At 42.4% G+C, this 17,039-nt stretch overlaps 1 protein-coding gene across 5 annotated transcripts; it reads left to right on the top strand.

The window, feature by feature from the left end:
* The first annotated feature begins 2,255 nt into the window (after positions 1–2,255).
* Positions 2,256–16,953, top strand: cd99 (CD99 molecule). 5 transcript variants are annotated; one of them, XM_040014799.1, is made up of 14 exons: positions 2,261–2,583; positions 6,958–6,990; positions 7,073–7,132; positions 7,603–7,635; positions 7,839–7,886; positions 8,051–8,089; positions 8,473–8,526; positions 8,971–9,048; positions 10,973–10,993; positions 11,257–11,277; positions 11,645–11,665; positions 13,979–14,089; positions 14,187–14,240; positions 15,246–16,953. In XM_040014799.1, the coding sequence occupies exons 1-14, from the start codon at positions 2,523–2,525 to the stop codon at positions 15,272–15,274; spliced, it is 663 nt and encodes a 220-aa protein (XP_039870733.1). In that variant the 5' UTR covers positions 2,261–2,522; the 3' UTR covers positions 15,275–16,953. The 5 variants fall into 5 exon arrangements, with proteins under 5 accessions (XP_039870735.1, XP_039870738.1, XP_039870737.1 ...); XM_040014800.1 differs by lacking the exon at positions 11,645–11,665; XM_040014801.1 differs by lacking the exons at positions 13,979–14,089; positions 14,187–14,240; positions 15,246–16,953 and adding an exon at positions 12,221–12,992 and having other exon boundaries at positions 2,256–2,583; positions 11,645–11,675.
* Positions 16,954–17,039: the final 86 nt, after the last annotated feature.

Genomic DNA, 17,039 nt, shown 5'->3' with positions numbered 1-17,039 from the left:
ATCTCTTCTCTTTATTGCACCTGCATGCATAAAAGCCTCAGTACAAAATTAAAGCACGATCATTACCTTTCCCTTGTGTTATTTCTCATTGTGTTTTAATCACAATTGAAAACAATAATGTTAGGGTGTAAACCAACACCAAAGAAGAGGTGAGGTGGTTCTTGCTATTATCACCAGTTCAGCTTTGCCAAGCTGACCAGCCTGGCAAAGAGTAGTATAGTGGGAACCCTAAGATCAGTAATGAAGCATGGAGAAAAATGCCTGTGATCAGCTGACCTGTGCTGATATTCTTTCTGGATTTTGCCACACAGCATTCAGCAATACATAAATGAGTCATCACGACTACTAGACATGTGGAAATCACGGAGTTAATCTAATCAACAAAACTTTAACTTGATGTCTGCTACTATTGATGTAACCCAACTTTGACCATGAACGTCACAACTGATCTGTAGCAATTCAGCTTCAAACTGCAAACTAACCAGTGGAGCCTGCACTAACTGTTTAGGAGGTCCATGCAACCTTAAGACATCAATTTGTTTTGGAAGGATGTTTCCCCACATGAAAAGAGAACTTCAGCAGCTACGTATAGATCCAGTGTCTGTTTAAAAACCTCTAAAATTAATGGGGACATTACATGTGAGCTTTTGTTTTCAATTGGTACTGAAGGAAAAGCTGGGAGGTGCCTTAATTAGAAGTTTTGTGCAGATATTTACATGATGCTACATGTGTACAGATGTGTTTTGTGACCAAATGATGTAGATCTGTCTTTTATTGTTTCACATGGATAAAAATCCACTAAACAAATAACTGTCCTCGATACGTTAAGAAGGAAATGCAACAATGATGCAGTAGAATTTAGAGATTCACTCTAACATGTATCCTGTCAAGTGAAAGCCTCGATACTAGCTCAACGTTACTGGTGGTGGTCAGAGGGCCCGGTGGCGCCAGTGTCCGGCAGCCTCGCCTCTGTCAGTGCGCCCCAGGGCAGCTGTGGCTACAACGTAGCTTGCCATCGCCAGTGTGTGAATGTGTGTGTGAATGGGTGAATGACTGAATGTAGTGTAAAGCGCTTTGGGGTCCTTAGGGACTAGAAAAGCGCTATACAAATGCAGGCCATTTACCATTTACCATGAAAGGGTTAGCTTGGAGCTAGCAATGCACTGTTTTAATGACATGGCAATCTTTTCATTTTGTAAAATAGTAAACAGCTTGCAGAGCACTTAAAAGATGTTCTTCCTCACACACTCACTTGGTTGAAGCAGCATTTTCCACTGTAAAAACAGAGACTTTGGTAAACCAGTAATAACATGAATTCATTACATTAAAACTGTCACTGGTGACTGCCTACAGCCAGCTTTACTAGTGTCTGTTTAGCATGACTTGTCTTTCATACCTGGTTCGGTCCAGCCATGCTTTAGATGTGGTTTAAACAAGTGTTTAACCGACAATTTCTATTTACGTATTGATGTTTAAATCCATAGGCGTCTATATTTCTAATGTGTTCAGTGGCACATGTATTAGCTGCCATACTCGTGTAAAGAAGTTCTTTCATGCTACACCAACTGGTTAAATGTCTGTTTATTATGAGAGATAAGAAACGTGCTGATTGCTGTTCCTCTCTATGGTGCAAATGAAATGGCTTTGAGACTGACATAACTTTAACAGGCTGATGGGGTATGTCATGCTGCCAGGTGGGCAGGCAAGGCTGAAATACTAGTTTGTGAATGTGATACATGGAGAAAGCAGTGACATGGGAGTTTCAAATGTGTCTACTAAAAATCTTGAATGAGTTTGAATCTCAGTGACCTCAAGGTCAGAAGTTGAGTTTTCTGAAACTCTTGTGATCATTTACAGGGATCTGATAAGCAGAAGGCATCCCAGGTGTGTTTATGTTGCAAATCTAGATCAGCTCTTACTGTTTATAGTTCTCTGTAATCACACAGGCATGGGCATACACCCCTGAACTGTTGCATGCCATAGTAATCATAGCCAATAATCAGATTACTTGTAAAAGTTAAACTGGAACAAAAATGGATGAACAATGTGGTGAAAGGGTGTAAAATGACAGAGGCGGACACACACTAGGCGGCACACAAGTTTCAGAAACTGTTGCTGGTTCTTGTTGTATAAGCTGGTTAGGAGCCTGAGCCCTTGGGCTACAACCAAGCCAGAAAATATGAGTCATCCCATGAAAGACCTCCCACCTGCCTTAAAAAAGCTCAGTCTTATATAGCTACAGGCGTAACTGAAGTACATAATCAGCAGCAAACATACGAACTGTAATATTTATATCGGCTGATCTAAATTTTGGGGCAATCACTGAAAGATTTTAGGCTCCGTTTGCTGTTCTTGTATCTTTCCCTGCGTCTCACGCACAACGCCCTCTCAGAGGCTGCCACACCCAGTCTGTGCTTCACAGGCAAAGTTGACTCATGAAGTGTAAGAAGACACCAGCGGAGTGTTTCTGAGTCCACAAATACCCGCCGCCGACCCGCGCACACGGCTAAAGAAGAGCCAACATGAAGCTTTGTTTGAGGATTGCGGTGCTGCTTTTCCTGGTTACTGGAACATTAACACAAGGTAAAAGCACAGCTGCCATTATTATTGTGTGTAACTGCTTTTTAAGGTCACGCGAGACGAGTATAGCGAATTAAAAAGTTGTTTGGCCACTTGCCAAAAACAAACAAACAAGCAAATAAACAAAGAGGCACTTCTTTGAAAAGCTGGGTATTATTTCGTCTGCTCTTTGCACATGCGGACGATATGATCCACACGCGTAAAATAAGACAAATGTTGTTTGTAATAACGTGTAACTTTTGAGGACTGTGGTTCAATGCACACAAAAACCTGCAACCTGAGCACACGCTGAACTGTTTGCCTCGATCCAAACCGGGATACTCATTCTTTATTCACAATTTATTTAGTTCAGCTCACGAATCCGAACATTGTCTCTGTTAACAACCCTCCTGTGCGCACAAACGTCTGAAACTGCGCGTAACATGTCTCTCTCAAAACTTTAATGCGTGTGCGCCAATCGCTGATTACGTCATGCCCTCGTGGGGTTTTGAAGCAAATTTAATGTTGCCAGCTTCGCACAGATCTACAAATATAGGCTGCGTTCAATTCCCAGTGTGAAACTGGGAGATCTGGGCTTCCTGTGTGGGTTTTTTGTGTGCTTTTTCAAATAAAGTGGACGTTTCTTTCGCTAAACAAACTCATAACCCGTTTATTAGAAAACATGTATCAGTTACAGACACTACACAGTAGCCGCCGAAATGTTCGAGTTATTGATTGAAGGATGTTCCTCCCAGAGCGCAATGATGTCATTAAAGAGTTTAGGCTTGAAGCTCATATCATTTGCAACATATTCCATACTCGAGATGTTTTTTTGGAATAATTACATTAACACTACATTTCATATAATGTTGAAAAATGTTTATTACATGTTTGTTACAGTGTCCTTAGTGTGGTCCTCTGGTCTTTTTGTTCTTTGGGTCAAACACATGATAGCTGGTTCATCTGAGGTTTCCAGGATTATTTCCTTTTTGGGAATACACCAAATTCCAGAAGTGGAAGCAATTTGTCACATGACTGCTACGAGTTTAGAGCGAAAAGATGCTGCTCGTGAGCTCGTCAGGATCAAGCAAACAGTTTTATTTTCATTCATTTACAAATGAAGGTTGGGGTGCCTGTAGAAAAGATTGTGAGTGCGAGTGTGAGTGGGCCTGACGTGGCTGGATATCTGTTTGGACTAATGTGAGAAGATCCAAATCAACCAAGCTGATCTTCTCCTCGGTTCAAACACTAGTGTCCAAGTCCCTGTTCACTTTACATTACATTTATTTGACCTCTTGGAAATCCAGTTCATGTTTTGGAGACTGACAAATAACCACAACGATAATAATTCAATTCAATTTTATTTGTACAGCACCAAATCACAACAACAGTCACCTCAGGTGTTTTATATTGTAAGGTAGAGCCTACAATAATACATACAGAGAAAAACCCAACCCAGTGGGAAGGAAAAACTCCCTTTTAACAGGAAGAAACCTCTGGCAGAACCAGGCTCAGGGAGGGGCGGGGCCATCTGCTGTGATTGGTTGGGGTGAGAGAAGGAAGACAGGATAAAGACATGCTGTGGAGGAGAGACAGAGATTAATAACAATAAACACATCACACTAAATTACAGACATTAAAGACACTAACAACAAGAAAGTGCTCAGTAACAACTCCAAAAATCAAATACAAGTAACACACATATCATATTATACACATCCAGGATTTGTTCAACATATACTCCAAGGTATAAACGTTTTCCACGGGAAAACGTCATGGGGACAAAAATCCATCCATTCATTTTCTGCCACTTATCTAGGTTTGGTGTCCTTTCTGCATCCTGTTTGGGGGCGTTACTAAGCTAGCTGACAGATATCAGTCCAGCCTTTGTGAGTGTCAGCTACATTTAAAGTTTGCACGCCATTTGCACGTCTTCCTCTGTCATACTTCCTGTATGAAACTCAAACAGAGCTGGTATGGCAAACCACAGGCACGCTTTCTAAAGTAGATGGCACGCAATGTAGTAACTGAGGTTTTCTACTTCACCCACAGCTCGTCACGATACTTTGCATAAATCTTAAATTATAACTGTAACCCAGGAAACACGCCGAAACACCCACACTGGCGTGCTCACCGTGGGGCCATACGCGCATGTTTGATGGGAAATTGATATTTGGAGAAAAGAATTAAAACACATTCCAAACTGCAGAACTCCCAGGATGGACCTCTGAGCCATCGTCTTACATCACCTGTCACAGGTCATGTGACCATGAGCAACACTGAATCAGAGCCACAAAGAGCTGATCAGTAATCTACATGTAATACATATTGTCCTGGCATGAGTCAGAAAAGGCCGTAGGTTTGTGGTGCTGTTTGCATATGTGCCTTTTGTCTGTCTGTCAACACGATACCTTCAAAGCTGTTGACTGAATTCTGGGGGGGATTAGAGTGGGCTCATGTCCACTCAAATGTTGCTTACATCCACCAAGGTTGAAACAGACTGAAGAAAATAGACTGAAAAACTCAACTTGACCCCAAAATGTGTCAGATCTTTAACGACAGAACTGTGAAGAGAGGCAGCGTTGTATGTTCAGTTTCTTGTATTCAGCACAACAACAACAGTCGCCTCAAGGTGCTTTATATTGTAAGGTAGACCCTACAATAATACACACAACAATCAAATGAAGAAACCTCCCTTCGCACAGATCTACAAATATAGGCTGCGTATATATTACATAATAAGCCAAACAATTAAACAACAAACTCCCAGCATGGATAAAATAATTGTAGGAAGACACCAGAGAATTAAACTAAAATGAAACAAAATCCGAAAGCTCCTGTTGTCCATCACCTGCTGCTGTACAACATTTGTCATGCTGCACTCATCTGGTCACAAACTATATTTAAAAAGTGCAAAGCAGATAAAAGGAATATATGCAAAAACTAGTTCGAGTACTGGCCAGAGAGCTGCCTTAGTGCAGCTTTGTGCTTCTCGTTTCTTGTTTTTCTGTTTATTGCTGCATTCATGTGGTTCAAAGTGCGTCCTGGTTGTGCTTTATAACCACAGATGAACCAAAAGGCACACGAGTCCTCTAAGACAGCGGTCCCCAACCTTTTTTGCGCCACGGACCGGTTTATGCCCGACAATATTTTCACGGACCGGCCTTTAAGGTGTCGCGGATAAATACAACAAAATAAAACTAGTACCGGTACCGAAAAAAGAAAATCTATTCATAACACACGTGAAAAGACCCAGGAAAACCGAGTAAACGCTAAAAACGATAACAAAATAACGCTGGAAACCGATAAAAACCCTGAAAACTATACATTTCACAACTCTCGCGGCCCGGTACCAAACGACTCACGGACCGGTGCCGGTCCGAGGCCCTGGGGGTTGGGGACTGCTGGTCTAAGACGGTCTGCAGAGCTGCTGCTCTGAGGCAAACCTGTCTGTGGGCGCGTACAGTACAAGATCAACGGGCCCAGCAAGTGCTGGATTTCTGCACTTGTTCAGGCAAAGTGCGGCTCACACCTCCTACTTTCAGTTGTGACTCGTGCTTTTTACAGCTTCTTGATGTGTCAGTCAGAGCTGCCCTAGCAACCAGCAAATACACTGTATGACTGTATCCAACACGCAAGGGGCACAGTGAGCTGTGGGCCCGGCACATCTGGCATGTGATTAGTGTGGACTGTGGGTTGTGACGACTCAGTGCTGCTTTCAATAGCACAGGGAACATTCTGACTCCATTCTGCAATAAAAACACGAATAGGTAAAAAATTCAATTTGTTCATTTCAGCCAGTTTTCCCAGTTCTAAGTTCGACTTAGTGAAACTGGTATTTAAGATTAGTTTCACAAAGTACAGATCGTGAAGGTATTTAAAATATGTTAATAAACAAAGGCTACAAATAAACAACACGATACCAAACATCTTAATAATTCAGTGATGGTATCGTAGAAAACATGATAGAAATGTAAAACTATGGCGTTCAGCGGGAAATAAAAACAGCAGTCACTGTCAAACATGAACCTCACAGCTGCCTGCCACCTTCCACACTGTGCATGAAACCATCTAATGTGACGTCACCATTCTGGACATGTTCGCTCTGCCGGTACTCCCAGCACTCCCAGTACTCCCAGTACTCCCAGCCTTCCATTCATGACCCAGGTCACTCACAGCTTCCCACCATGGGCCCACACGGGCATGTTTGTGTCTGCTACTTAAAGACTCAGAGGAAATCAGACATGCTGACAAAGCTGGATATAAACATATATAGATATAAATATAAAGGGTATTTATGTGAAGTGTGATGTAGTGTGACAGTGTTGCCCTCCTGTGGTTACAGTCAACAGTCTCCACTATTAAACTAATGCTCTTCCTCATGTCTTCTTCATACAGGATTCGACCTGGGGGATGCGTTGGATGGAATAAGTGAGTGACCGTCACATCGGGCACTTTTCCTAGCATTGTTTTTTTAAAGGTTTCGTTCACTCGTTTCTTTCTGTTTCTTTAGAAACGACAACCCAAAAGCCCAAAGAGAAGACAAAGGCACCAGAGCAGCCCAAAAAGGATGGTTTGTAGTATTTCATGTGTTACGACTGAACTTTGAAGCACGCCATCAGTGGCCTTTTGTTTACAGTGATGTATATTACACATATGATGATCTGTGTTAGTCTGTCCCATTGTCTTGAACACAATATGTCAGTGCTCAGTAATGACATGAATGACATATATATATATATATGTATATGTATGAGATTACAGGTGTATCCATTGTAACATATCGTCTGTGTAAATCAAACTCGATGAATCAAACTTGGATGTTTTTCATGCTCTTCTTTGTGGGTCTGGCAGTCATTCGTGCCATCTTTAAATTTCCCAGAAACTGCTTCATAATAAGAACGTAAGACTGTGAAAGCAGAAATAAAACGGTATAAATATAGATTTAAACGTATGTCCCAGTTGATATGCTGCACAGCTTCCTGTTTTGAAGCCACACACGTGGACGGGTTAACAGACTAATTCCATGTGTTTCTCCTTCAGGTGAGCTAGACCTTTGGGATGCATTTGGACCAGGTAGATACGCTGACGTCTTATTTTACTGATTGTCTTCTGCTGAGTGTCAGAATTTGTTCTGCGTAATATATTTGTCCTTTTTTAATCTCATGTCTGATTTTTACTTCTACAAATGCAAAACTGTTAAGAATAAAATAGCTCATCGTTAGCCATGCTTGGACTGTCCACCACTGTTTTTGTTTAAATTAATCTTTCTTCCACAGACGAGCCACAGCCGGAAAAACCCAAGAAACCAAGTCCTGGAGACTCTGGTAGGTCTGACAGCCTTCATACATCCTGTGCTTTTGTATCATTTGTGATGCAGGGACATTGACGCTAAGGTGGATTTTACATGTTTGTTTTGTGTGTGAGTGTATTTGAAGGTAAATGAATCATCACTTACAGTGTTTGAAGAATTTTCTTTTTTATGTCACAGATTCCACTGGATTCGATCTGGGAGACGCTGTCAATCCAGGTAAAGACATGGATCATTCCCATCAGTCACTCCAGTTTTGTTAGTAGTAGCAATGGTGAGTACTGGGGAGCGTTTCCTTTACGCCTCAACAAGGGTGAGAGAGTGTGGAGCGAGTTCATCTGTGCTCGAGCTGGCTGGCCCTCCCCCGCCTGCTTCGAGCTGTCAGCTGTAGATTCAGTCTGGACTCAGTCATTAATGTTGAGTCTGGCTGATTGACTGCTGTGTGTGGCTCAGTGCTAACATGGTGCTATCTGCACAGAGCATGGACGTATAGCACTGCTGCTGTGCTCACAGGTGGGCCTTTGCCCACATAGACTTTAATCCATCTGCTCTGTTTATCGTATATATTATTATTGGTCCTCATGATGCATTTGTATTTACAGGACCTACCACTAAACCTGACAAACCTGCTGTCAACCCACCAAAGGGTGGAGGAGGTAAGCCTCTGTTTCATAAGCTGCTGTCAGTGGCAGGTTGTTGGTTCGACACTGATTTATGGATGAGATTCCAGTTTAGCAGCTCTGACCTGAGGCTCTGTCTCTTTGCTTCCCTGTCAGTTCTTCAGTGCACATCATGAAGGCAAATAAACATAATAATTGAGGCATTTTGAGGTTTTGGTCAAATATAATCTCGTGACCTTACATATGCTTTTCCTGTCACAACCATGAATGGAAATAAATGAACATTTACCTTTTTAAGATATGACAACGACTGAATTCATCAAGAAAACCCACATTTGTGTTCACTGATCATCAAGCAGTGTATTTGTGGCAGATTTCCAGTCTCAGCAGATGTTGTTAACGTGTGGAAACAGCTGTAGCAGTACAGAAGTGTTGGTGTTCTCATGTGACGGCATAATTGGTTGTTCATCATTTTTTCAGGTGGTGGAAAGTTTGATGATTCCGACTTGTTTGGTGTAAGCGATGGAGACTACAAGCCTGATGGAGGCCGCTCAGGAGGTACGATAACGGTTGTTTTATGATGTTATTTCTATTGTGATTGTGCTTTTTATGTCTCTGTCTTGGCTCCAGTGTAACCCTAAATCACAGGTGTCCAGCTCCAGGACTCGAGTGCCCTGCAGGTTTTAGATGTGACCTTGACCCAGCACAGCTGGTTTAAATGACTAAATGACCTCCTCAACATGTCTTGAAGGTCTCCAGAGGCCTGGGAATGATTTGATTCAGGTGTGTTGACCCAGGGTGAGGAGTTGGACTGGGATAAATGCATCAGGATGTTACTCGTTGTGCTTCCAGCTGTATACTGCTGGTGTTTGCAGCTGTAGACCTTTGATTATATAAATGACAGACGGCACTATAACACGGTCTAAATCTGCACTGTAGCTGATAAGTGTTTTTTACTGCTGTTATGCAGTTTGTTTCCCATTGGTGAGTCAGATAGAAAATTCAGTGGTTCCAGTTTGTATTTAGGAAACATTTTGGAGTTTGTGCAGTACTTCCTGTCTATTGTTGTGTTTTGTTGCCCTTCACTACCGCTGACTCTGCCCAGCTGCTATAATGGTATCATGTGTCACTGGAAGACAACAACACATTGATATAATGTCACAGTAATGTTGACGCCCTGTGGCTCTTCTCCAACACTGTTTCATTATTTATCCTTGATGTTGTCTCGAGGGAACTAAAATTACTTAAAGACAAAAGAGAGTTTCATATGCAAACAGAAGCAACACTCTTTTTATTTTTAGTCTTTATTGCAGTAGATTCTTTTGGCCGTCTTTATCATTGAGGTTAGTGCATTTTGGCCCCTTATTTGTTATTTAATGAGTTCACTGCACATCTGTTTAACCCTTCCATGCATGAATTATGACAGCCGCACTCTGGATGTTTTTCTTTAGTATTTTTATTCATCTTTAGGCTTGAAAAAAGATTTTTGAACTTCTTCTTTTTAAACGTGTACTTTTTAAAGAGTTTTTTACATCCACTTAGGTAGACAACAGGCACACGAATAAATAATATACGCTGTGTAACAACTATAAAATAGCTCAAATATTTTTGATAAAAAAGATGCCAATATAACAGCATGTATATAAACTATAACAAATAGGGTTTGGAGGGACACATCAGTGTCCAGTGCAGTGGTTTATGTGCAAGTATACCATCAACACTGACAGACGTACAAGTAAACAGCCTTTGAATAGCTGCAGTGACCGCTGTGTGAAAGGTTAAAAAGCTGCGATGGAGCTTTTGGAACTGTTTTTATTGGTCACATTTGGAGGTTTGAGGATGGGACATAAAAGCATTTTCACTTTGTTGTTTTTGTTTAGACTTGAAGTGATCACCAGAACTAGAAAGGACCAGACGTTAGGACCAGTCTGAGGTGCTCCTGTGTAGATCAGTGCTGAGCTGCTGATGCTGTTCTGCTGACCTTTAAATGATTAGAAGCTATTTTTACCACCAGTTTACCAAAGATCAAAACATCTCATCGTTTATCAGAACTGCTGCAATGTTGTTTCTTCTTATCATTGGAAAAAAGGAAAATACAGAAAAACAAGTGTAGATCTTTTTGCTTTTTAATTCCTAGATAACAGGACACAGGCCTCGAGGGCTGGTGTCCTGCAGGTTTTAGAGATCACCTGAATCACATGATCAGTTCATTCCCAGGCCTCTGGAGACCTTCAGGACATGTTGAGGAGGTCATTTAAATCAGCTGTGTTGGATCAAGGACACATCGAAAACCTGCAGGACACCGGAGGCCTGGAGATGGACACCCTTGGTCTTGGTTTAGTGACAGCATCAGAATAATTAGTTGTATTTTGACCAAAGACAGGAAAGAGAAGTCATGACTGAGGTATGTGATGTCATGTTGATTTGCTGTGCTGAGAGTCTGAGGTCAGCTCTCTGACTGACGTCTAACCTTTTCTTTCAGGTCGTGCCATGGATCCTCAGGGTATGCAGTATTTTGGTTCATCTTGCCTCGTTTTTACCTTACAAATATTTTGACTACATGTTTCATTTAACAAGAGTAGCAGGAGTGCACTGCTGTCCTAAGTTATCATGCCACAAAAAATACTTATACTTTGTTCAAGATCAGCCAATGAGCTCGCTCGTCCTCGTGTTAGCATTATCATGTAGGACATGACATCAGTGTCACAGTATGAAGCACGTCTGTAATAAACACTGTTGATTAATGTGAATCCCGTGTTCTCACAGGTGGTGCTGACCAGCCTCAAGGTGAGTCCTACGTTTGATCTTCAGTCCATGCTTTGCCTGGACGAGTGCAGAAATGCAGCACTCGATGGGCCTGTTGTACTGTACACACACACACACAGGTTTGCCTCAGAGCAGCAGCTCTGCAGACAGTCTTAGAGGACTCGTGTGCCTTTTGGTTCATCTGTGGTTATAAAGAACAATCAGGACGCACTTTGAACCACATGAATGCAGCAGTAAACAGAAAAACAAGAATCCAGAAGCACAAAGCTGCACTAAGGCAGCTCGCTCGTCCTCGTGTTAGCATTATCATGACATGACATCAGTGTCACAGTATGAAGCACGTCTGTAATAAACACTGTTGATTAATGTGAATCCCGTGTTCTCACAGGTGGTGCTGACCAGCCTCAAGGTGAGTCCCACGTTTGATCTTCAGTCCATGCTTTGCTAGACCTGCACAGTGTGTCCAAGCAGCTTTTGTCCATATGAGGACCATGCTCAGTCTCCAGCACTAACAGTGTTCTTGTTTTTATGATCACGTGGAATTTGTTTAAATGTGGTGATGATGTAATCATGAGCTGTAATAATAACAGTGGATCATTTGGTTGTGCGGTCGCTATAAAAAGGTTTCAGCACATGAGACCAACATTTATCTATTCGGCCTTGAAGACGCGCAGCCCTTCTTCCTGAGTGTTCGTCTTCAGAATCGAAGCTCTTGAGTTGTTGGTCATTTCCTGTTTCCTGTCATGGAGGAAGCACCACAGAATGCCTCTGCTTTCCTACATTAGCTTTTATCATTATGGACTTCCTGTTACTAGTTGTTTTGAAAGCTCTGCTAGCTCATTACCTTGGTGGGCAGGAGCTGGATTATGTGCTGGCTGTTTGATGGGTTGCATTTTGTTTAAGTTGCTAATGGCCCCCCGGTCTGGTTCCTCTGGTTAAAACCCTGCTACGATTGTGTCGTTGCAGATCCAGACATTCTGTGGGGCCACATCCTGAAGATGTTAAACGCTAACATGCCCGAGGAATTCTATGTTTGGATGTCCAACTTAAAGCAGATCTTAACACCTCTGTTAGAGCGGGCCATGGATCTGTTACAAGCTGTGCAATGAGCTGTTGGGTCATGCGGTGGTTTACAAAAGCTGTTTTCAATATCTGATGGACTCAAAATGAGCAGTTAGACATGTTGTTTTGCTGGGTGCCAGGATTGTGGTCATTGGGATACTTTTTATGTTACTTGCATTTTCTGTGTGTGATGTGTTGCTGTGCAAACAAATGTGTGCTTTGTAGTACTTTGACAGTCAGAGGGGACCACATACCAGCAGCACCTCATACTGGGAGAGTTTTTTAAAGAACATGTGACTGTGAATGGAGCTAAATATCACATGTTCATCCATGTTCATGACAACTGGTTTGCTTACTGGAAATCAGGTTTTTTACTGCCATCGCTTTGTGTCAGGACACGCCTGCGTATCTCTTCCACAGTCGGCATTCTTAGGATAGCACGCATTCAAAGCCTCAGCTGACACATCCAACATGTAGAGCTGCAAACTGCCCGGGATAGACTTTCTGATGTGTGATCCGATGATGCTTCTTCTCTCTGGCACAGCTCAGCTTCTGAACTGCTCTTTGTATGACTGGAGTTTTGGTTTTTGCTTCGAGTCTTTAAGGGATTTGGATTTTATTTTGAGAAAAGTGTAACACATAATAATAAAATCATAAAAGCAGCTTGAAACGGTCAGTGTATCTGAAATATGATTCCTAAATCCACAAGAGTTGTTGTGCTGTAGGATTTAGATTTTATAATGACCTCGACTTATGTCCCAGTATCATAATAACATAACAGACACATCACGCTAAGCCCTCAGGTGTCCTGTGTGAGACAGGAGAGCAGTGAGTGACATTCTCCACATTTCCCAGCAGTAAGTCATGCACACAGCTGCCAGCCTGCCTTGTTTTCTTGTTGTTTAATATCCAGGCAACTCCCTGTTTTAGTGATCGGCAGCATCATGAGACAAAGCTCAGTGACTCAGTGTGGCTTCAAAGAGCAGCTTCATTATTCATGCTGCCACGCCCTGCACTGGAGCTGCTGTATCTGCTTTTCATTTGCCTTCCTGCACATTTTCCAGTGCTGCCAGTAACTGTGGCATTGAAAGTTATTAACGCCACAGGTACCGCCATCATGTGGTGAACTGTGGTCATTACAGCTCATGGACTGGGTCTGGATCAAGCTTTTTGAATTGTTCCTAAAATCTTAAACTCTAACGATCATGTTTGTGAGCCAAACAAACACAGAGCGCTGTTTCGATTTCTCACTTGAGCAGGTATCAAGTTACAAGTATTTGCAAACATTTGCCACTCTTAAAGCAGAGGTGTCCAACTCCAGGCCTCCAGGGCCGGTGTCCTGCAGGTTTCAGATCTCACCCTGGGTCAACACACCTGATTCACAGGTTTAGTTCATTCCCAGGCCTCTGGAGAACTTCAGGACATGTTGAGGAGCTCATTTATCCATTTGAATCAGCTGTGCTGGATCAAGGACACGTCTAAACCTGCAGGGCACCGGCCCTCGAGGCCTGGAGTTGGACACTCCTGCTTTAAAGTGATTTTACTCTGATCTTGATAAACGAAGTCATTTGACATACCGATTAAAAAATAGAATTTGAATACATTTAAAGTGGGTCCTTTCCAGTAATGTGTCTTTTTTCCTGTCCTGCTGCATTCGAAGGGAGTGGTCCGATTGCAGGAATCATCAGTGCCGTAGGCGTTGCCCTGGTGGGAGCAGCGTCCAGTTACTTTGCTTATCAGAAGAAGAAACTGTGCTTCAAGCTGCAGGGAGGTCGGTATCCCTCGTTTCTGTAATAATGAGTTCAGTATTACTGCTGATTACAGATAACAGGACTCTGACATCATCCTGATAAGTGTTTCTGATCCAGGTGCAGATCCAGAGAGTGGTAAAGGACACCAAGGCACTCATTCCGAGCCTCAAGGTAAGTTCTCACAGTCCACGCACGGTGGCGTGACACGCCCCAAAGCTGCCCGCGCATGCGCCACTTTTGGTGTTGTTTCGGACGGCCTGCACATCTTGATTTTTGTAACCTGGGTTGAAGACGTGAGTGTACGATCGTATTCTGTCCACCACCAGGGGCGAAGGGCTTCAACAGAATGAAAAATGTGAGGTTTTTGGAGAAACAAGACTGTTTTCTTTGTTTCCTGTCTTTACTTCTACACCAGTGATAATTCACCGTTTATTTGTGAGAAGGCTGCAGAGCGTCAGGGCTCTGTGACACGGCCATGAATCAGGCTTAAGCTGGCTGCTTACTACGAAGTTACAAAAGGTGTCTTAATAAGGAGTGTTCACTGGACTGAGATCTGCTGAGGACAACAGCATCACCTCATCAAACCGTTCAGTGAACCTTCATGACGAGGAGACCACACCCATCACCTTTCATCAGAAGATGAAGGTGATCACTGAGACCTGCCTGGGGTGCTTGACTGTCACGCTGTCGCAGAGTAACAGTAAAGAGTACCTCTCAGCCCCTCATTACAGAGTAGATTCTAGTTACTGTAGCTTCAGTGTTACTTGTTTTCTCAGCTGTGACACAGGAGCGATGACTGGTCAGTCAACAGTTTTAAAACTGTTACGCTCTGAAATGTGTGACCTGAGCAGTGAGTGAGCTTGTTTGCTAACAGATGTTCATTGATATGATAAAGTCATGTTAAGTGTGAACTAGAAGGAGAAAAATCAGAGTGCACAAAGTGAATATTTAAAATGTTTGAAAGCAGATCAGTCTGCTGTTCGCAGCTCGAATACTAAAGAATGATTAGGGGGAAATAATCAGTGATTAAATGTAACAAGTCTTAAATGAAGGTCCGATGGAGCGTGATATTGCAACATCCAGAACAGCACCAAAAAGACTAAGTAAACCCAGCCTGCCCCCTGGTGGTGACTGTGAACAGGCACTGGCTTATCGCTGTGCTCTTTCTAACTTCAGTTCTCAGCAACCTGCTCCAGACAAACTAGACGCGTCTCTCCTGCTGCCAGAGGACTTCATTCAACTTCCAGTCAGCCTTGTTGGTGGTGCTTCTGCAGCCTGATCGACTTAAACCAGAACTACAACTGTAGCCCAGCTTGAAGACTGTCCATTTGCAAACATCTGAGTGTGCATCTTCTCTTTGTATCTTTAACAAAAATCAGAATATCCCAAAGGTGATTTGAAAGGAGCATTGTATTTGTGTTTGTTGGCTGTGTGTAACTACTGTAAAGATGAATACTCTGGCTCTGTGGTAATACACACATTTATTTTAAAGTAGGTGCAAATATTCATGCAGGTGATATTTTTAACAGTAAGTCTCCTCTGTAGGGTTCCCGTTTAAAACACTCGTTACTACAGTTTACTAAATACACACATATACTATTATTATTATTATTATTATTATTATTATACTATTCAGCGTAGCGCGCACCTCTGCAGCACACCTCTGCAGAGAACAGGGATATAAAAGCTGCTGTGCAGCGCAAAATGAACACATCCAAACACAGCAGTGACCCCGTTTGGAGCAGGGTGTGTTCATGCTAGCCAGCCTGGTCCCTGGAGGTGTTTTAAACTGAAGGAGAGCTTTCATTAGTTGAGCTGTAGTTTAGGCTCAGTGTGTGACCAATGAAAATCAACTAGAAATGTGTATTTTAGAGTAAAAGAACCGTGTTTGTCGCATGATTTAAGCGTTTAGTGGAAGTGCACATTCTTCAGGAGGCCACGCACATTTCCAGTGCTGGTAAACGACAGCAGGAAGCACAGCCCGTGCTGAGCGCATGGATATAAAGCCAGGAGATGTTTGTAGTGTTGGTTGCAGTGTGAGCACATCTGTTCATGAAACACAAAAAATGCACATTTATTAATGCACTCGTTGTAGACAACTCTTAGGATCTTTGCTCTTAATGTAACATACAGCACAAACATGAGTTTCTTGCTATCTTGAGCTTGATTATAAAAATTCATTTTTCTCCGTCTGTCCAAAACCTTTTTATCGTCCTAACAGTCAGTCTGCTGCTTTGTAGATGAACGCTCAGAATCAGCAGCTCTTTATCAACATATGATTTATGCCAAAAGATGAGAAGTAATTGTACACAGTGTCCGGATCATAAATACGATGTCACTAAAAGTTTGAACATTTAGCAGCTGAATTCAGGTGTTTGGTATATTTACATGGGATGTGTAGATGTGTCGGCTCATGTTTAGCAAACAGAGTTTGTGAAAGGTTTAATGAATCAGTGCCTCAGACGAGCAGCAGCCACAGATCACTGACACTGGGCCGACGCATTTATGCTCATCAGGTGTTTGTTTTAGTGTGACACGTTGTGTGCTGTCCCACAGACTCACACTGGGACATTGGTCATAAATGAGCTTCACATTACAGTCTGAGGGCTCATCAGCAGACACTCAGACTGTAATGTGATGTGAACTCTTACGATGCTAAAATATTGAAATAGTTTGCATCCCTGTGAGATGTAGATAGTTGGGGAGATGGTGTGTACAGATGCTTTGAGCTTTGTTAGTCTGTTACTAATTTGTCTGGGTTTACAAACCGAGATGTGATCCAGGTTATTTAGTTTTTTACATCTGACTTAGATGAGAGAAATGTTGCATTTGTGAGTGGATTTAATGTACGCTAATGTTTCAAATAAAATGATCTGTGTTTGTATTTTGGAACCCTCGTTGTGTTTAACCTGCACCAAGTCCACACAAACATACCTGAGCAGCTGAAAGTCTGCTCCCATTTTTAAAGCT

This window comes from Simochromis diagramma, unplaced genomic scaffold, assembly GCF_900408965.1.
Source record: "Simochromis diagramma unplaced genomic scaffold, fSimDia1.1 OVJJ01000165.1, whole genome shotgun sequence".
NCBI classification, from domain to species: Eukaryota; Metazoa; Chordata; class Actinopteri; order Cichliformes; family Cichlidae; genus Simochromis; species Simochromis diagramma.
Note: the sequence above shows the minus strand (reverse complement) of the source record. Positions and strands in the feature narration are given on the sequence as shown.

Excerpts from the sequence above, each read along its gene's own strand:
- cd99 (XM_040014799.1), top strand. The coding sequence starts at position 2,523 with ATGAAGCTTTGTTTGAGGATTGCGGTGCTGCTTTTCCTGGTTACTGGA. Across the intron at positions 2,584-6,957 it reads TACTGGAACATTAACACAAG|GATTCGACCTGGGGGATGCG; the intron begins GTAAAAGCACAG and ends TTCTTCATACAG. Across the intron at positions 8,527-8,970 it reads CCCACCAAAGGGTGGAGGAG|GTGGTGGAAAGTTTGATGAT; the intron begins GTAAGCCTCTGT and ends TCATTTTTTCAG.